General features: G+C 43.6%; 1 protein-coding gene across 1 annotated transcript in view; it reads left to right on the top strand.

The window, feature by feature from the left end:
• LOC120917553 (protein lin-54 homolog) overlaps positions 1 to 21,489 on the top strand; it is a 65,868-nt gene that overhangs the window by 11,119 nt on the left and 33,260 nt on the right. Inside the window, exons 2-5 of the mRNA XM_040328929.1 lie at positions 2,159 to 2,300; positions 9,473 to 9,546; positions 10,256 to 10,369; positions 15,206 to 15,300. Of these exons, the coding sequence (XP_040184863.1) occupies positions 2,159 to 2,300; positions 9,473 to 9,546; positions 10,256 to 10,369; positions 15,206 to 15,300 (425 nt within the window). The remainder of the gene's footprint in view (positions 1 to 2,158; positions 2,301 to 9,472; positions 9,547 to 10,255; positions 10,370 to 15,205; positions 15,301 to 21,489) is intronic.

Raw genomic sequence — 21,489 nt, 5'->3', positions numbered from 1 at the left:
ATCCCTGTTCTGCCTCTCGTGCCCGGAGATCGCTCGTAGCCGGCGGTTATCGCGACCACCGGTCACGAGCATCAGCACCCCCGTGCATGTGCACGCCTGCCAGATTGCTTAAAGTGACCAACGTACAGCTACAACGGTTCACGCAGCGGAGCCAACCTGCCACAGTATAACTGCGGCGGCTGGTCCGCAAGTGGTTAAAAATCCTAACAATATATAGTAGCAATAAAATTTAAAACTGAAGTTTAGCCATAAAAAAATCTCTATAGCTTTAGTGAGCTAACTTACCCATAATGAAGTATGCCCCCCCATTGTGCAGGCGACTATGTCCTCTATAAATCTTCTGTGCAGGGATGCTCAGTCCTCTTCCTGCTGCTGAATTTTCTCCTAATGTGGAGGTTAATAGCTTCAGGTTTTCTGTGAAGCAGCTGTGAAAAAGTTCACGATGAGCACCTGCTCTTTTCTTCCTCTTCCTCCATTAAGGAATAAGGATGAGCTCCGGCGTGTTTGCAGAGTCCATGTGCAGAGCCCGCCAGGAAGTCGGCACCGCGCTGCGCTAATCACAGGCAGGGAGACATTTCCCGATCTCTGCAGCCGAGCATCGAGAAATGTCTCCCTGCCTGTGATTAGCGCAGCGCCGTGCCGAGTTCCTGGCGGGCTCTGCACGTGGAGTATGTGAACGCGCCAGAGATCATCCTTATTAAGACCCCTTTAACACTGAGGAGTTTTTCAGGCGGTACAGCGCTAAAAATAGCGCTGCTATACCGCCTGAGAAACTCCTTCACTGCATACTCAATGTGAAAGCCCGATGCGCTGGCGGGAGAGAAAAAAATCTCCTGTCAGCAGCATCTTTGGAGCGGTGAGAACAATGGGAAACCTCTGGAGAGGCGCATTGCGGGCGGTATTAACCCTTTATCGGCCGCTAGCGGGGGTTAATACCGCACCGCTAGCGGCCGATTCCCGCGGCAATCCCGACGGTATAGTGCCGCTATTTTTAGCGGCGCCATTCCGCCACCACGGCTCCCGCTCCAATGTGAAAGGGGCCTTAGGAACAATCTTTTATTGCTTTCACTGGCCCAGATTCAAGTAGAATCGCGCAATATTTGCGTGGGCAAAGAGCAAATTTTTTTCTCTGCGCCCACGCAAATATTGCGCTTTGCCCCGCGATTCACGGAGCAGTTGCTCCGTAAATTGCGCGGGCAATATGCTAAGCAGCCGGGCGCAAGGCTGCCTAATGTAAATGATCCCGCCGGGGGCGGGAATCATTTAAATTAGGCGCGCTCCCGCGCCGAGCGAACAGCGCATGCTCCGTCGGGAAACTTTCCCGACGTGCATTGCGGCAAATGACGTCGCAAGGACGTCATTTGCTTGTAAGTGAACGTGAATGGCGTCCAGCGCCATTCACGGTTCACTTACGTAAACGACGTGAAATTTGAACGTCGCGAGCGGGAGGCGCAGCTATACTTTAGCATTGGCTGCGCCTGCTATTAGCAGGAGCAACCTTATGCTAAAGGCGCCGTACGGAAACTCCGTACCTTGCGTACGCAGGGCCCGCGCAACTTTTGTGAATCGGTGGTAGTATGCAATTTGCATACTACACGCCGATCACAAAGGCCGCGCCCCCTAGCGGCCAACGCAAGAATGCAGCCTGGGATGTGAAGGCATAAGGAGGCTTATGTTTGTCACATCCTAGGCTGCATTTGGTGTAACGAGGTTCCTGAATCAGGAGCACTTGTTACACCGGAGCAAGTAAGCACTTGCGCCGCGCAACTATGGTTGCGCGGGCGCAAGTGCTTCTTGAATCTGGGCCACTGCCTGTAACATGATCTGCGAATGAGGGGGAGAATCCTACAACTCATCAGACTCTATATTCACAGATTGTGTTACAGGCAGTGAAAGCAATGAAAAAACTTTTCTCAGAGGAGGAGGAGAGGTCGGGTCCTCTTCAGGAACTTTTTTACAGCAGCTTCACAGAAGACCTGAAATTATTAACCCCCACGGTGCTGGAAGTTCAGAGGCAAAAAGAGAACTGGACACCCTGCACATTACAGGTAAGTTAGCTCACTAAAGAATTTTTTTTTTTTTTAGCTAAACACTTTAGCATTAATAATAATAGTATAACATACAATAACAATAGTACATTTCTGTTTTCTAATTTCAGGTACTCTATCAGAATAAAGAAAATGAATTGCTAAATGTAAATGAATCTCAAGGTGCAGAAAGAAGAGTGTACCAGATTTCATCTTCATCAAAAGACCCGTTTCATTACACATCCCAAAAAAATGAAACTGGATTTTTGACAAGTATGTTTTTTTCAACATTATCTTTTCTTAGGCCTCTTGCACACTTCAGCTTGAAAAAGCTCAGTACAACTTTTTTTTTACTAAGTTAAAATAACACTTCCGGATCTCCCGCCGTTGAAGAGGAATACCGTTATGGTAGCAGCTAGCGGGTGATGTGAGGGTAGTGCAGGTGATGTGAAGAGGGCAGATCACACTACTGTTGGGGGGTATTTGGGGGGGGAGAGTGATGTAAAGAGGGAAAGTGCTGTGGGGGGGGGGGGTGATGTGAAGGGAAAGCGGGTGATGTGGAAGGGGGCAGATGATGTGGAGGGGGCAGGTGATGTGAAGGGGCAGTGATGTGAGGGTGGGCTGTGCTGGGGGGGCAGGTGATGTGAAGGATCAGTGCTGTGGGGGGTGATGTGGAAGGGGGTCAGGTGATGTGGAAGGGGGCAGGTGATGTGGAGGGGGGCAGGGGATGTGAAGGGGTGCAGTGATATGAGGGTGGGCTGTGCTGGGGGACAGGTGATGTGAAGGGGGAAAGTGCTGTGGCGGGGTGATGTGAGGGTGGACAGTGCTGGGGGGGCAGGTGATGTGAAGGGGGGCAGTGATGTGAGGGTGGGCTGTGCTGGGGGGCAGGGGAGGTGAAGTGGCAGTGTTTTCTGGGGGTGATGTGAGGGTGGGCAGTGCTGGGGGGGCAGGTGATATGAAGGAGGAGGGTGCTGTGGGGGATAATTTGAAGAGGGCAGAGCACTACTTGGGGGGGATTTGTGATGTGAGGAGTTGGGTGATGTGAAGGGGCAGAGGACAGTACTTTGGGTGGGGGGAGGGGTGATGATTTGAAAGGGGGTGAAGACTTTCTGTGAATAAAGGGGGTGTATTATATAAAAGGGGATTCAGTACACTACTGTGAAGGGTGTGGGGATGATGTGAAGGGGGCCTGAGAACACTACTCTAAAGGGAAAACTGTGAAGTGGGGGACTATGATGTGTGGGGGACTGAGGACACTGATGTAAGAATGGGATTGTGATATAAGAGGGGCTGGGATGTAAAAGAGTCTTCGCACAAAAATGCGATTCTTTTTTTTTAATGATTCAACCTCAATGTACTTGCCTGCTAATATACGGCGGCGTAGCCTAAAGCGGGCGGGCGTAAGGGCGCCAAATTCAAATGACATGGAGGGGGGCGTGTTTGATGGCAATGAGGCTTGACCTCACGTTTTTGACGTTTTTTTTTCACTGCGCATGCGCCGGGCGACTACATTTCCCAGTGTGCATTGCGGTTAAGTATGCCGCACGGGCCTATTGATTTCGATGTGGACGCAAACGACGTAAAAAATTTGAATCTCGTGGCGGGAACGGCGGCCATACTTTAACATTGTTATTCCACCTAATAGATGGAATAACTTTAGGCCTGCTAATGCCTTACGGAAATGGCGTAAATCAACTGCGGCAGCCGGGCGTACGTTCGTGAATCGGCGTAACAACTCATTTACATATTCTACGCCGACCGCAATGGAAGCGCCACCTAGCAGCTATCCAAAATATTGCAATCTAAGATAGGACGGCGCAAGCCGTCGTATCTTAGATATGTTTAAGCGTACCTCTGTTTGAGCATACGCTTAAACATACGTCGGCGTAGATTCTGAGTTAGGTCGACTTATCTACTGATAAGTCGGCATAACTCTACCTGAATCTACCTAATACTGTTTTTGTTTTATCCAGCTATATTTACTCAGTGCAACTTATGCAATCCAAGTGAAAGATTTAACACCAACATGTCAGAAAAAAATAAATCAAACACAGAGTTGGAAAAAAGGATCACCCCCTCCTAAAAATGGTTTGTAAACTCAATGTGGTGTAGCTAATCACCTTGACTCTCAACTGTGATCAGCTGTGGTCATTTTGATTAGCTCTGCATGAAAAGAGCTTTCCTGGAGCATTTCAATACATGGTAAAGGAGAGCGCACAGGCTCTGGTGCAAAACCTTTTGTTAATTAAGCAAGTGAACAATAAAATATTAAGGCAGGGACTAGAGAACTTGTCAGGATAGAAGGATGGATGGGGAAAAATCCTGTCAAATTCTTGAGGAAAATCTGCTGCCCTCTGCCAGAAAGTTGTCAATGGGAAGAAGGTTTACCTTTCAACATGACACTGGCTCAAAGCACACAGCAAAAATGACCACACAGTGGTTAAATGAGAAAAAGGTGAATGTGTCCTTGCATGGCCTAAGCAGAGCCCAGACTTAACCACTTTAAGACCGGCCTATTTTTTAAACTTGTTGTTTACAAGTTAAAGTATTTTTTTTTTGCTAGAAAATTACTTAGAACCCCCCAAACATTATATATTTTTTTCAGACACCCCAGAGAATAAAATGGCGGTCATTGCAATACTTTCTGTCACACTATATTTGCGCAGCAGTCTTACAAGCGTACTTTTTTGGGAATTTTTTTGGGGAGAATTAAAAAATAAGACAACAGTAAAGTTAGCCCAATTTTTTTTATATTATGAAAGATGATGTTACGCCAAATAAATTGATACCCAACATGTCATGCTTCAAACTTGCGCCCGCTCGACAAACTTTTACCTATAAAAATCACCATAGGCAACTAAAAAAAGGTTGCATGTTTTGAGTTACAGAGGAGGTCTAGGGCTAGAATTATTGCTCTCACTCTACTGATCACGGCGATACCTCACATGTATGGTCTGAACACCGTTTTCATGTGCAGGCGCTGCTCATGTATGCGTTTGCTTCTGCATGTGAGCTCAGCGGGAGGGGGAGCGTTTACATTTTTTTGTCATTTAAAAAATAAATAAGCAAATGTTGCTTTAAGAGCATTGGGTGGAAGTGACGTTTTGACGTTGCTTCCACCCTGCAATAGTATAGAGACGGGTGGGAGCCATCTTCCCCTCACTCATCTTCATGTCACAGAGGAAGAAGGTTCTGATCGCCTCCGCTGATACCGACGGCTCCGGTAAGAGGCGGAGGGCACTGGAGAGCAGTGGGAGGGGGGCCCCTCCCCCGCTGCCGATAAAAGTAATCTTGCAGTGAATCCGTCGCTGAGACCACTTTTATCGGAAAAGGGACCGCTCAATGAAGAAGAGGATACTGGGGTTATGGCAGCTAGCCTTCAAAATGCCAACATATATAGGCGTGAGCTGGTCCAGAAGTGGTTAATTATTTATTTTACCTTTTCTCTTTTCATTTCACACTGTCCTTTAAAAAAAAAATTGTGGCACTTTTATTCCTATCACAATGGATGTAAACATCCCTTGTAATAGAAAAAAAAGCATGGCAGGACCTCTTAAATATAAGATATGGGATCAAAAAGATCTTAGATATCATATTTAGACTTAAAAGGGCTTCCGCCCTACAGTGGTATGGAGCCAGTTAGGGGCCATCTTCCCATCACTCAGCTCCATATCTAACAAGGAAGAGGACCCGATAAGCGGCGGAGGGCACCGGAGCGAGGCGTGAATTGGGGGCTCTCCTCGCTCCAGCCACTGATAAAAGTGATCTTGTGACTCTTATTTGAAAGTAGCCCGCCCGCTGAAGAAGAGGTTACCTAGCTGCTGCCATAAGAACGATATCCCTCTTTAAAGTGCCGCTGTATTTTTACAGCGGGCGGTCCGTAAGTGGTTGTAAACCCTTAAGCCCCGTACACACGGTTGGGCTTTTGCCCGGTCAAACTCACATCTGAATTCTGACGGAATTCCATCGGAGTAAAAGGGAACATGTTCTCTATCTAAACTCTGATGTAATTCCTCAGAATATCCGATGGAATTACTTCGATGGGGCAAACACACGGTCGTAAATTCCGATTGTGGGTACGGGGCTTTACACACCACTTTTACCTACAGGTAAGCCTATTATAAGACTTACCGATAGGTACCGTGAATATCTTCTATACCTGCACCATTTAGGAGATATGCTGTTAGGATTAAGTTCACCTGCTGGTGGCACTATCCTGCTCTGGGCTGTTTGCTGCAGTTCCAGTGTCCACCAGCAGGTGTCTCCCAGAAGCCAGCAGGTTCTGATCAGCCACACCTGGCTCCAGCTGCCAGGTGGATATTTAAGGCTGCTCCTCCCTTCCCCCAGTGCATTACGATTCTGGTCCCTTCCTGTCTGTCTGCTACCAGCTTGTGCCTAATAACCTGCCCTTGTCCTTGTCCTGATCCATCCTGCACCCTTCTTGCCTTGTTTCATGCTCTTGTCCCCAGCCGTGTCCCTTTCCTTGCTTCCCTGTTTCCTTGCTTCCCTGTTGCCTTTTCCCTTATGTTGTAGATATTATATATAGATAGCTGTTAGGTTTATTAGTTGTTCTTGTTTGCTGGAGTGGTTTATGTTTTCACTGGTTGTTGTGTATGTTTATTGGTGTATGTTCACTGTAAATAAATATCACTTAATATATATATCCTTTGTTTGGTCTCAGTTCCTTTGTGTAGCTACGTGTCTGGTCACCTTAGCTGCTGATCCTGACATATGCACTGTATCAGCATGTGCTGATGTCATCGGCACACTCGCTCATGCCGTTTCTTCAGTTGCTCTGCTGTTATCGGCTGCTCCAAAAACGCATTCAAGGGAGCGACATCATGGCGGCTCCTGCCAATCACAGCGCTGGAGCCTGCGATACCCGGAAATAACTCATGTCGCCCGTCACAGCGGCGTGCCAGGACCGCTGTGCGGACGTCAATGTACAATGTATATGTAAAGTGCTGCGTAAATTGACGACGCTATATAAGTACCTTAAATAATAATAACTCAGTGGTTCTGTTTTTGATTTTTTTTCCTTTGTCTGACATGTTGGTGTTATATCTTTCACTTGGATGTTATACATCCAGTACAGCTGGATAAAACACAATCTCTGTCTGTCTTCATTCCAAGCCGCAACAAAACAAAGTACGATTATTTTAAAGGGGGTTGATTATTTTCTAAAACCACTGTATGTTATAAGCGACCAGCCGGCTAGCACTTAAAAAGTGTTTCACACCCAAAACTATAAAAATAAAGAACAAAGTGCAGTGTTATCCAAAATATACTAATGATAAAGTGATAAACATCAAAATTTTGTATACCATCCTAAATCAATAATTCAAAATGTGTGCCATACAATCCATCAAGCAAATCCAGTGCCAAACAAATAGTGCAATCCAAAGCCACTAAAAGCCTCTAAGGGCAATACAAAAACCATGTATATGTTATAAACGTTTACAAGTGATCGTCTTATGCCCCGTACACATGATCAGGCTTTGCCCGGCCAAACTCACATCGGAATTCCGACAGAATTCCATCGGAGTAAAAGAGAACATGTTCTCTATATAAACTCCAATGGAATTTCTCAGAAAAAAGTCCGATGGGGCATACACACGGTCGGAATTTCCGATGGAAAAAGTCTGTCTGACTTTTTCCATCGGAAATTCCGATCGTGTGTACGGGGCTTTAGAACACTCTTGCTGTGACCAGACAAGTGATCTTTTGAAACACTCTTTCTGTGCTTAGACAAGTGCTCTCCTTCCACCTGGTGCTATTTAAACTGCTCACATTCAGCATAGATGCCTTGTATTATAGGAGGTCTAATAGAGCTTGATGAACATAAGGATTAACAGCATCCACAGTCAGGCTCAGATGTAGCAGAACTCAGTTGCAGTAAAAGAAGGATAATCTCAAGCCTCTTCAGGAATCAAGCCGTTCATTAGAGCAAAGACCACAACAATAGTGCTCACTGCTAGTATTTTTATACATCCGATATAGCGTAGAAATAGGACACTTACAAAATGATCATTTTGCAGTTGTTAGAGTCATTTAAACATCCAGCAACCAACAATATACTTAGTCAGTGTGTGTTCTGAGGTCATAGCTCCTCCCTGCAGAGATCACCAGAGATAAATGTCAGTCAGCGTGCTGATGTCATTAGGCTCCGCCTTTTACAAGTTACATCCTAAGAGGCTTCTTCAGCTTCCTCCTGCGGAAGTTATAGCAGAATAAACAGATCTAGAGCAGAATTGTAAAAATGTCTCTGGTCCATCTGGGGGTGAACAGGCATGACAGGCGAAGTAGTTATTTAACACTTTATTTTTTTTAATTTATTCTTTATTTAGTTGTTTTCAGATTTATAAAACAAGTAGGGCAGATTTATCAGTTACATAATGAAATTACAACAAAAACTAATATAACAACACAGAGCAGATTCCCACAGAAGGTACCTCAGAGGAGGTATCTCTTCTTTTTAGAGACTAGGGGGTAGATTCAGATAGATCAGCGGATCTTTAGATCCGCGTAATCTATCTTATTTACGATCCGCCAGCGCAAGTTTTTGAGGCAAGTGCTGTATTCAGAAAGCACTTGCCTCTAAAGTTGCGCCGGCGTATTGTAAATCCCCCGGCGGAATTCAAATTCCGCGGCTAGGGGGAGTTTACTATTTAAATCAGGCGCGTCCCCGCGCCGATCGTACTGCGCATGCGCCGCCAGCTACATTTCCCAGCGTGCATTGCTCCAAATGACGTCGCTAGGACGTCATTGGTTTCGACGTGTACTTGAATTACGTCCATCCGTATTCGCGAACGACTTACGCAAACGACGTAAAAAATTCAAAACTCGGCGCGGGAACGACGGCCATACTTAACATAGGATACGCCGCATATAGCAGGGGTAACTATCCGCCGGAAAAAGCCGAACGCAAACGACGTAAAAAAAAAGCGACGGGCGGGTGTTCGTTTCTGAATCGGCGGATCTCCTCATTTGCATATTTGTCGCGTATACAAATGGAAGCGCCACCTAGCGGCCATCGGGAGATTGCAGCCTAAGATCCGATGGTGTAAGTCACTTACACCTGTCGGATCTTAGGGAGATCTATGCGGAACCTGATTCTATGAATCAGCGGCATAGATCCGACCGTCGGATCTCAGAGATACAACGGCGTATCAGGAGATACGCCGTCGTATCTCTATCTGAATCTGCCCCTGTGTTGCCTAAATATATTTAGATAGCCACTCTGTGTAATCTAAAACTGTCAAGCTTTTAAAACACGCACTGGGGTGTGCTTCTTTAAGACAAAATGGATATTTTGAAAATTGTGTTATAAAAGAATGTTGTTAATAGCTGGTTTGTTCTGTTTAAGTATTTTTGTACTTTTCTTTTTGATTATTTTTTTGCTTGATTCTATATTATGACATAAGCAGATAATCTTCTGTCTTTAGTTGCACCAAAGCAATCAGATGCTTTGAGAAGCATTATACCAGCCAATGTTATGCCAAGCATCACACCACAAACAGTGAGTCTAGTCCGAATTTATTGTTTATGTACTGTTTAGTATGACTCGTTGAAAATGTTACTTTTATTTAAAAAAAAGTTGACTAAAATAAAACTGACAAATATAACCCAGTTTAGGCCCGGTTTACACTGGTGCAACATACGCTCCGACTTTGGGAGCACATGTCGCATGACGTGTATAAATTAATGGTTCCCTAAATTGTACCTGTAATCATTCACCCAAAAAAGTGTCACAAATAAATACAAACAGTACACAGGTTTTTATCCTTTACGCAAAATGAAGAATGTCCCCCGTCGTAGCTCCAACGTGTCTTCTTTCTCTGGTGATGTCTCCCCCCTCCGGTGATGTCTTTCCCTCCGGTTCTTCCTCTGGTTTTTCTCCCTCCGCTGATGTCCTCTTCCTCTGGTTCTTCATCGGTTCTTCTTCCCCGCTGATGTCTTCTCCTGACGCTAGCTCCCGCTGTTGTGTTAGCTCTGGTGTCTGCCATTTCTTATATAGCTATGGGGCATGGCCATCCGGTGGCGTCATCTGGGGACCCTCCAGCCCCCTTGTGACGTCACCGCCTGGGGCATGATGGGATCCCGTTCATTGAAGTCGCATGGAAGTCCGACATAAAGTTGTAGGGCAAAGTCGAATCGAAAGTTGAGGCAGTGTTTCAATAACAAACATATTTTATTTGCTTTTTAAAACATATTTGTCTTGTAACCAGTTAGAGACTCCAACCAAGATGTATCAGACAAGACTGGATACTAATGTACATTTTCCAAAGAAACAAGATTGTCTACCTTTGAACTGGGGATCATTCCCATCTGGTTTCCCTATGGTAAAGTACTGTTTTTTGTTGTTGTGAATGGTGGTAAGACTTGGCTTGTTAATGGAGGTTTATGCCTTTTGGTCACTTTTCAGGCAGAATTAAATTTTCAATAATAAATAGAAGCCTTTTCTAATGTCATTACTGCCAAAGTCATCCCAATGTGCTTACCTCCCACTTACCTATCACCTGTGCCCAGTCTTGCCACACAGAGTTAATCCAGCTCTGAGAAATCCTCTTTTATTGTTCAGTGAAATAAAACAGACTTCCAGATAAAAACCTGTCTAATTAAAAAGTCCTTACCGCCCCCTTGCTTTGAGTGACAGGTTATTTACATATCTCTCCTGGATGGTATCATAATATGAGGTGATCCACAGTTCATAGACAAGTGACCAGGATGTGTTATGTGGGGGGAGGGGTGGATTTCTCTCTTTCTCTCTCTCCCCCCACATAACACATCCTGGTCACTTGTCTATGAACTGTGGATCACCTCATATTATGATACCATCCAGGAGAGATATGTAAATAACCTGATACTCGAAGCAAGGGGGCGGTAAGGACTTTTTAATTAGACAGGTTTTTTCCTGGAAGTCTGTTTTATTTCACTGAACAATAAAAGAGGATTGCTCAGAGCTGGATTAACTTTGTGTGGCAAGACTGGGCACAGATGATAGGAAATCTTATACTCTACATTGTGACATTAAAAAAAAATAAAAAAAAATCACACTGCTGAAGTCTTCTGGAGCCTTACAGGGTATTAAAGAGAAGAGAGGCACCTCTAAGTGTAGCAATAAGTTGCTAAATGTTGTACCTTCATTAAATGTAACCATATTGCTACACTTAGCTCCTCTCTTCTTTTTTATACTCAGTTGTGGCATGACGCTACTCTTCTATCAAGACATCGCTTGTATATCAGGGCACAATTTATTAAAACATTTTGCTTGTCTTGCAAAACGCTCTCAAACCAAGGTTTTACTGTACAGTGTAGCACTACTTCAAACCAAAATACTTATTATAACTAAATCATACAAAATTTCAAACAAAAACAAAAATATTTCCAGCATGCAGGTAATTTAAAGACAAATGTGTTATATGAATAATAATTCACACCTATGAAATAATGATTACGGAAAGTCCAGAACAAGTCCCACAATAGTGCTGTAATGCTGTGGTGTTTTTAATTCCAAACACCTCTTCTGTGTATCCCTTATGTGAACCACACCGTGCACTCTATGCTCTCACCTTAGATATTGACACATATGTCATAGAGGTCAAAAACAGCTTTCCCCACCAATGGGCTCTGTTACCAAGAGCTACTGCTTCCCTCCACAGGTCTTCTGTTTGGAATGCCTCCCAATTCCTCTTTTGCTCTTTTTCCATTTGTGTCCATTCAAAATAAACAGATGACTATCATAGTGCTACTGGTAAAACAATTACTTTATTATATATACAGAAAACCATTCACCTTTTAATGTGCACCAATCTTTAGCGCATTTTTAAAAGGGAAGTATGTTTTTTTTTTATAGTCATACTTACCTCTGTGGATGCAGCATCAGACCAATGCTGCATCTATGCACTGAGAACCGAGCCACCGAACACCGCCGATGGCTCGGTTCTTACTCCTCCCTGAGCAGAGCGATGCTGACTGTCAGTCAGAATCACTTTTGCTTTACTTCGACGCGCTCATTGGAGCGATGAGCCGTGGAGGGGCGGGGAGACTGCCATCAATCGAGGCAGCTGGCAGATCCAGACTTGGAGGTCGTGATGACGCTCTCCCCCCGACTGATGGCAAAACTAATTGCACTCCTGTGACCCAGAGGAGAAGCCCAGCTTAAAAACCTCATGCTGGACTTCTACTTTAAATAGCATTGATAATGCCCCCCTAAGAAATGGTTGGGGCACAACATCGTTCTTCCTGGCACCTGTGCACTTCTTTGTTAGCTCGATGGCGTCTATTCATTATATTCATTATATTAGAAGGATGATTATTGTGTGACCGTATATGTTAAATTAATTACGTTGGCACTGGAAGCAGAGGCATTTTTTTTAAACTGCGGCAGAGATTAGTTTAAGTATTGTGGTAGTTATTGTTTTTGGAGAAGGAGGGGGAATGCCTGGCCAGAGTGCATGTTTAACCACTTAAGCCCCGGATCAATATGCAGCTAAATGCCCAGATGTGTTTTTACAATTTGGCACTGCGCTGCTTTTACTGGTAATTGCGCGGTCATGCAATTATGTGCCGAAACGAAATTTGCGTTCTTTTCTTCCCACAAATAGAGCTTTATTTTGGTGGTATTTGATCACCTCTGCGGTTTTTAGTTTTTGTGCTATAAACAAAAATAGAGCGACAATTTTGAAAAAAATGCAATATTTTTTACTTTTTTCTATAATAAATATCCCCCAAAAATATATAAAAAAATTTTTTTTTCCTCAGTTTAGGCCGATACATATTCTTCTACATATTTTTGGTAAAAAAAATCGCAATAAGTGTTTATCGGTTGGTTTGCGCAAAATTTATAGCGTTTACAAAATAAGGGATAGTTTTATTGCATTTTTATAAAAAAAATTTTTTTTACTACTAATGGCGGCGATCAGCATTTTTTTTCGTGACTGCGACATTATGGCGGACACTTCGGACAATTTTGACACATTTTTGGGACCATTGTCATTTTCACAGCAAAAAATGCATTTAAATTGCATTGTTTATTGTGAAAATGACAGTTGCAGTTTGGGAGTTAACCACAGGGGGCGCTGAAGGAGTTATGTTTCACCTAGTGTGTGTTTACAACGGTAGGGGGGTGTGGCTGTAGGTCTGATGTCATCGATTGTGTCTCCCTATAAAAGGGATGACACGATCGATGCAGCCGCCACAGTGAATCATGGGGAAGCCGTGTTTACATACAGCTCTCCCCGTTCTTCAGCTCCGGGGAGCGATCGCGAGGGGGCGGCTAGAAACGAATAGCCGCGCCCTCATCCCGGATCGCTCCCAGAGGCTTACCGACCGCCGTATGTACCGGGGGGGGGGGGGTCCCGATCGAACCCCCGACCCACGTCTAGGCAGCGACGTGCGGGCACGTCGTTCTGACTGTCCGTGCCATTTTGCCGACGTATATGTACATGCGGCGGTCGTTCAGCGGTTAAAGAAGCTCAAATTTTGGTAATTGCTACACAATCCTTTTTGTAATTGAATGTTAACAATTACCTTTCCATTTCTACCTGTAATTTTCTAAAAAAATGTAAATGCTACTTTCTACCAATACGGCAACCTGGAGATGTTTTGTACACCCTTTGTACGTGTAGGCCCCATAGGTTATTTAACCATCGGTTAAAAAAAAGCCAACTTGCTTTAAATTTAACCAGGTGATAAACTCAATCCACAAAGGAAAAGTGCTTGACAGAAAAGGTCCTCCACCAACGATATAAAAGCCTCTTACCGGATGAAATTGATCTCCAAGTTATAAGAGATCAAATAAGGCATGGTAAGAGACAAAGATGGATGATATCCCATAGACAGCCACAGCGCTGGAATCCTGATAACTGTGTCCTTACATTAGGTACATGCTCTCGATAGGTCATCCGGGGGTATGCAAAACAGAAAGGACTCACATAGCGTAAAACTGTCTTATTTAATGATAAAATCAAGGAAAATTGCACTTACATAAGTCAGCAAGTGTGAAGCATAAAAACAAGCCGGCCAGCTTGATACACAGCCCGTATCCGGGTAGAAGATGCGCGGTGACGTCAGAACGCCGCCTCCCTACGTTTCGTCACGACAGGACGTGGTCACGGGACCGTGTAATTTTTGCTGAGACGCTCCAAGACTTTTATACACCTAAAGGGATATAGACGATGCAGCTTTCCTTATTAGAACATCAGTTGCTCAGTTGGTTATAATGAAGGTTTACCCAGTTCAGAATTAGTCTGGAAAGGACACTGTGAAATGCGTAGCTATATCATCAGAAAAGAGGAAAGTAGGAATCTGCAACAAGGTTTGTGAAAATCCTTTCATTATATACAGTATATAGTTCACCTAGAGGGGATTTTATATTTCTACTTTAAGCTTAAAGGGGTTGTAAAGGTTTTGTTTTTATTTAAGCTAGTGCATTGTTGGTTCACTTACCCTTTCCTTTGATTTCCCTTCTTTTTTTCTTTGTCTGAATTTCTCACTTCATGTTCCTCCTCAGTAAGCTTTCCACCATCATCCGAGCAGTGGTTAGTCAGCCCGACAGCTTACTGAACAGCTTACTGAGGAGGAACAGGAAGTGAGAAATTCAGACAAAGAAAACAAAAAAAAACATTTAGAAGGGAAATCGAAGGAAATCGAAGGAAAAGTGAATCAACAATGCACTGGCTTAAAGGAACCTATTTAGAAAATAAAAAACAAATCTTTAAAACCCCTTTAATGTTAAAGGGGTTGTAAAGGAATTATTTTTTTTCCTAAATAGCTTCCTTTACCTTAGTGCAGTCCTCTTTCACTTGCCTCATCCTTCGATTTTGCTTTTAAATGTCCTTATTTCTTCTGAGAAATCCTCACTTCCTGTTCTTCTGTCTGTAACTCACCACTGTAATGCAAGGCTTTCTCCCTGGTGTGGAGAAAGCCTCCTGAGGGGGGAGGTAAGGTAAAGGAAGCTATTTCGGGATAACATTTTTTTCCTTTACAACCCCTTTAAGTATGAGTGGTTACTATCAGAACCAAGTGAATATTACTTTTTTTGTTTTAAAAAGTATAAAACACATACAGTAAAATCATTTGTGCCCAAAAATATCCTGTAATTTCTAGAAAGTTTAATGCCAATCATGCCACTTTAAATAAACCAAAATGTTCTGAAATGTCTTTGCATTCCCCAGATGGATTATGGACCAATATATACTTGTAATAATAATAATACGATATTTCAACCACAATCAGATTTACAAGAGGACAAGCAACTTGTTATTACAGGGTAAGATAAAAGAGAAGAATGAATCTAGTCAGAGGTATATTGTATTAAGCTTTATTTTTTTCTATTAGGGGTCAATTTATAAAGCAGGGGTATGACATTACTGCTGCCATAATGTTACTATCAAAGGGGTTGTAAGGGTTCGTGTTTTTTCACCTTAATGCATCCTATGCATTAAGGTAAAAAAATACCTGTAAGTGACCGTCCCACCAGCCCCTCCGTTATATTTACCTGAGCATGTTCATCTCCTCAGCGCGTCCCCGCCGTCCTCTTCTCCAACTTTGATTGGATAGATTGATAGCAGCACAGCCGATGCTGTCAATCAAATCCAATGATGTGGGCGCTGGGGGGCGGGGCTGAGTCGTATAGATGCAGAGTGCATGACTCAGGAGCGCGCCCGCAAGGTAAACACCTTGGGAGAGCTCTTCTCCAAGGGGCTTATCTAATTCAGGGAGGAGCCAGGATAACTGCCGGCGAGCTCCCATGGGGGCGTGCAGCACGGTGTTCGGTGGTGCGGCGCGGGAGTCTGACCGATACACTGATCTCAGTAAAGAGCCTCTGACAGAGGTTCTTCACCAGCCGATCAGCCGTGTCAAATCACAGCTGATCACAGTGTAAACAGGAGGAGCCGTTTATCAGCTTTTCCTCACTCGGGTCTGATAGACGTGAGTAGAAGAGCGCCTATCGGCGGATCTCCTGATACCCCGTACACACGACCGAGTTTCTCGGCAGAATTCAGCCAGAAACTCGATGGGAGACGTATTCTGCCGAGAAACCCGGTCGTGTGTACACTTTTCGCCGAGTAACCCGCCGAGGAACTCGTCGAGCCAAATAGAGAACATGTTCTCTATTTCCTCGTTGTTCAATGGGAAACTTTGGCTCGCCGAGATCCTCGGCGGCTTCACAAGGAACCCGACGAGCAAAACGATGTGTTTTGCACGTTGAGTTTCTCGGAACGTGTGTACGGGGCCTGACAGGGGGGGTCTGCGCTGATTGATTATCAGCGTAGCCCCCCTGAAGATGCCCACACTGGACCACCAGGGATGCCGCCAGGACCACCAGGGCACCACCACACATTAATGATCAGGTATGCCCCCCATGGCCACCAGGGATGCCACACAATGCCCTAAAAGGTGCCATTCAATGCCCACTATGAATGCCTGCCAGATGTCTCCTCATCAGTGATTTCCAGCAGTGCCACTCATCAGTGTCCATTAGTGCCACCTACCAGTGCCCATCCATTCCACCTATCAGTGCCACCCATAAGTACCCATCAGTGTCGCCTTTCAGTGCCCATCAGTGCCGCCTATCAGTGCCCATCAGTGCTGCTTATCAATGCCACCTATCAGGGCCACCTCATCAGTGCCCATCAGTTGCACCTTATCAGTGTCTGTCAGTGCAGCCACATCAGTGCCCGTCAGTGAAGGAGAAAACATACTTATTTACAAAATTTTATAACAAAGAAAAATGTTCCCCCCCCCCAAAAGTAGGCTAAGCAATGCGACTTGGTTGGGGGTGATCTTTCTTATGAAAATATAATCACACCGGTGAGTTACTATTTTATTTCACATTTAAGTTTTTACCCACCCCAATAAAGTAGAATTCCAGGTAAATCCTAACTGCTGCTGACTGACACAGGGAGATCATGTCAGTGGGCCAGATTCACAAAAGAGATACAACGGCGTATCTCCTTATACGCCGTCGTATCTCTGAGTGCGGGATGTCGTATCTATGCGCCTGATTCATAGAATCAGTTACGCATAGATATCCCTAAGATCCGACAGGTGTAAGTGTCTTACACCGTCGTATCTTAGGCTGTAATTTCAGGCTGGCCGCTAGGTGTCGCTTCCGTATGTTTATGCAAGGAATATGCTAATTAGGTAGACACGGCGATTCAGAAACATACGTTCGGCGGCGCAATTTTTTACGTCGTTTACGTTAGGCTTTTTTCGGCGTATAGTTACCCCTGCTATATGAGGCGTAGCTAATGTTAAGTATGGCTGTCGTTCCCGCGCCGAGTTTTGAAATTTTACGTCGTTTGCGTAAGTCGTTCGCGAATAGGGCTGGACGTAATTTACGTTCACGTCGAAAGCAATGACGTTTTGCGGCGGATTTTCGAGTATGCGCACTAGGATTTTTTCACGAACGGTGCATGCGGCGTTAAAACAAAAAGTAAAATACGTGGGGTCAAGCCAAATTTAAATAAAACACGCCCCCAACATCCCCATTTGAATTATGCGGCCTTACGCCGCAACACATACGTTACGCCGCCGTAAATAAGGGCGCAAGTTCTTTCTGAATACAGAACTTGCGCCCAAAGTTACAGCGGCGTAACGTATCTAAGATACGCTCAGGTATCTGAATCCGGCCCACTGGCTTGAAAATAGGTGAGTATAGATTAGTCTGTATTTGTCAGGTCTGGGATCTCAACTCTCCCTTCTCAGTGCTCAGGTTGTTCAGCTGTCAGTTAGTTGCCAGCACTCATCGTTCCACTGTGGTTCACCTGGTGATCATTTCCTGCTCGTCAGTCCAGCCTACAGACTTTCTAGCTATTTGAACTACCTGGTTAATTTCTTCCATGCCTTTAGCTTGGTCAAACATATCTGCAGACTCTCTGCTGTGTCCCTGTTGAAGACTTGCCTGGCTGACTAGACATGTGCGGTTCGTTTAGTTCCGAATCAAAATTCTGACACATTTTTATTTTTCGGAAATTCGGATGTATCCAAATTTCGGAATTACAATAGTACCAAATTTAAACAAATCTGAAATAACGGAAAAAAAAATTATGACAAAATAGTTTTTAAATTCGAATTTGAAAAGTTTTTGAATTCAAATAGTTTTCCAATTTGCTAACAGAACAAAATGGAATAGAAAATGAGAGAACAGAATAGACTATTCTATTCTCTTATGTTCTTTTTTTTCTATCCTATTTGGTATTACTCTATTCTATTTTTTTTTTCCGTTATATTGTTTTCTATTCTATTTAATTTTTTTCTATTCTATTCTTTTCTTTTTTCTTCTATTTTATTCTCTTTGGAAATTGGAAAATTATTAGAATTCGATTTAAAAAAAAAAAAACTATTCGGATTCAAAAAATGTTAAAATTGCGAAAAACTATTTGAATTAGAAAACTATTCGAAACTATCTGAATTGGAAAAATTCAAAACTATTCGAAAATGAATAAACGTAACGAATTAAACAAATTAAACTACGTTAACTAAACAAATTTATGTAAATAACGAATCAAAACTAAATAAAAAAAATGTTTTCGTTCTGTACATGTCTATGGCTGACATCACTTCTGGTTCCTGATCCTGTCTGCTGCCTGATCTTTGGCTTCCTGATTTACTGGCTTGTTCTGACTATCCGCTTTGGCTACCAAACTCTGGCTATGTTTTGACTACGTTACTATTTGTACCATTTTTACAATTATATTAAAAGGTGTGATTTGAACAGCATTTTCTGTCTCCGTCTGATTTATGGTTCCTGACAGATGCTCCCGATTCGCACTGCTCACCTGAATCCTCCCACGGTGGCTGTTCTGGTACAACCTGGTTGCAGGTCATTCCTGCTGCTGCTCCAGTCTCTGTACAGGCACATCTTGGTCTTGCGTTACTCTTTATATTTGGGGTTGATGAATCTGTGACTGGAGTAGGTGCCCTTTTGTCTCAACGTCCTAACTCCGAGAGCGCTATGCATCCTTGTGGCTACTTTTTGGCTACAGAGTGCAATTATGAGATTGCGGACAGAGAATTGCTGGCTATCATTTTATCTCTGAAAGAATAGAGGCATCTCCTCGAAGGTACCACTGTGCCAGTCCTCATTTTGACTGACCATAAGAATCTCACATTCTTGTCTGAGGCAAAGCGCTTATCTCCCAGAAGGGCGCAATGGGCTTTTTTTTCCTGTCAAGCTTCAATTACATAGCCTCATTCTTACCTAATACTAAGAATGTAAGGGCTGACGCATTGTCGCAACAGTTCTGTTTCCTGCTCCTGTGATTCCTCCCGATCGTATTCTAGTCACTGTTTTTACTAGTCTCACTTCACCTTTGGGTGACAGAATTCTCCTGAGAAACCTGGTGATTGCTGCTTTGTCCCTGAGAATCTCCACACTGCTTTGCTCCAGACTTACCATTCTTCCAAGGCAGCTGGCCACCCAGGAAAGAATCAACTAATTTGGGATATTTCTCAACAATTCTGGTAGCCTAGTATCCGCGATGATGTGACTGCCTTCGTAGCCGCTTGTACCGTGTGTGCTAAGTTTAAGACACCACGACACCTTCCAGTGGGCCTCCTACAACCCATACCCAATGGAGAGAGGCCTTGGACTCACCTGTCTATGGATTTTATTGTGGAGGGTGTGGCTTTCTTTAACCACTTGCTTACTGGGCACATATACCCCCCTCCTGCCCAGGTGAAATTTCAGCTTCCGGCACTGCGTCGCTTTAACTGACAATTGCGCGGTCGTACGACGTGGCTCCCAAACAAAATTAATGTACTTTTTCCCCCACAAGTAGAGCTTTCTTTTGGTGGTATTTGATCACCTCTGCGGTTTTTATTTTTTGCGCTATAAACAAAAAAAGAGCGACAATTTTGAAAAAAAAATATTTTCAATATTTTTTACTTGTTGCTATAATAATTTTTTTTCTCAGTTTAGCCCGATACGTATTCTTCTACATATTTTTGGTAAAAAAAAAAAAAAATCGCAATAAGCGACTGGTTTGCGCAAAAGTTATAGCGCCTACAAAATAGGCGGCAGAACTATAATTTTTTATTATTATTTTTTTACTAGTAATGGCGGCGATCTGCGATTTTTATTGGGACTGCGACATTATGGCGGACACATCGGACACTTTTGACACATTTTTGGCACCATTCACATTTATACTGCGATCAGTGCTATAAATATGCACTAATTACTGTATAAATGTGACTGGCATTGAAGGGGTTAACACTAGGGGTGAGGAAGGGGTTTAATGTGTACCCTGCATAGTGTTTCTAACTGTGGGGGAAGGGGACTGACTGGGGGAGGTGACCGATCTGTGTCCCTATGTAAAAGGGACACAGATCGGTCTCCTCTCTCCCTGACAGGACGTGGATCTGTGTGTTTACACACACAGATCCATGTCTTTGTCTCTGTAACCGCCGATCGCGGGTGGCTGGTAGACATTGCGGCCGCCAGGCACGCGCATCGGCATCTCAGTGATGCGGCGGGCATGCGTGTGCCGCCGTAGGCAGTGCTCGCGCGCCCCCCAGTGGCCGGAGGCCGTATATAGACGGCCTCCCGGAAATTTAGATCCACACTGCGGCCGTATAAAGTCGTACGGCCGTCAGGAAGTGGTTAAAAGGGTATTTGACGTTCCTGCACCCTCCACTTCTGCTGCCAAGAGCCTCATGTTCATTTTATTATAAATGCATTGTCCCAGGTCCAAACGGAACCAGGATGTGATATGAAAAAGATATAATCAAACACTTGATCTGTCTCTGCTACAGGGCATTGTGGCTTTTGATAACACATCTGTTTAACAATATATATATATATATATTGAATAGAAAAAATGAGAAAAAATTTGAAAAAAAAATTACTAAAATAGCAGACAACACTGCTGTGAACAAAAAGCAAATGGTATGTGTGTAAAAAAGTGTAGCGCTATTTTAGTAAACAAGTGTATATACATGTATGCTATAAACAATAAATAAACACCTGTAAAGTGACAATTAAATAACTCTTTGATCAACGTATTGATCGTGATAATAACACCTCTAATAGTGAATAAGAAATATCATAAAATGGAAAAAATATATTTATAGTGCCAATGTTAAATATGTAACTAAAATAGTTCAAAGTGAAGAAGTGGCCCAAAGATTGCCCAAAAAACAAACAAACAAAACGACCCTCTGTGTGGAAAAGATGTCTGGAAACACCGCCACAAAAAGAGAGAGGAGGCTCACCAGAAGTCTCTGACTTGGAGAGGCATATACCGCCCAAGTTGAAAAAGGCTTAAGCCCTGTACGCGCGATCGGTTTGTCTGATGAAAACAGACCGATGGACCGTTTTCATCGGACAAACCGATCGTGTGTGGGACACATCGGTTTGTTTTCCATCGGTGAAAAAAAATAGAACTTGTTTTAAAATTTTCCTATGGATAAAAAAACGATAGAAAAAAACGATCGTCTGTGTGAAAGTCCA

The sequence above is a fragment of the Rana temporaria genome, chromosome 11 (assembly GCF_905171775.1).
Source record: "Rana temporaria chromosome 11, aRanTem1.1, whole genome shotgun sequence".
Classification (NCBI taxonomy): domain Eukaryota; kingdom Metazoa; phylum Chordata; class Amphibia; order Anura; family Ranidae; genus Rana; species Rana temporaria.
Note: the sequence above shows the minus strand (reverse complement) of the source record. Positions and strands in the feature narration are given on the sequence as shown.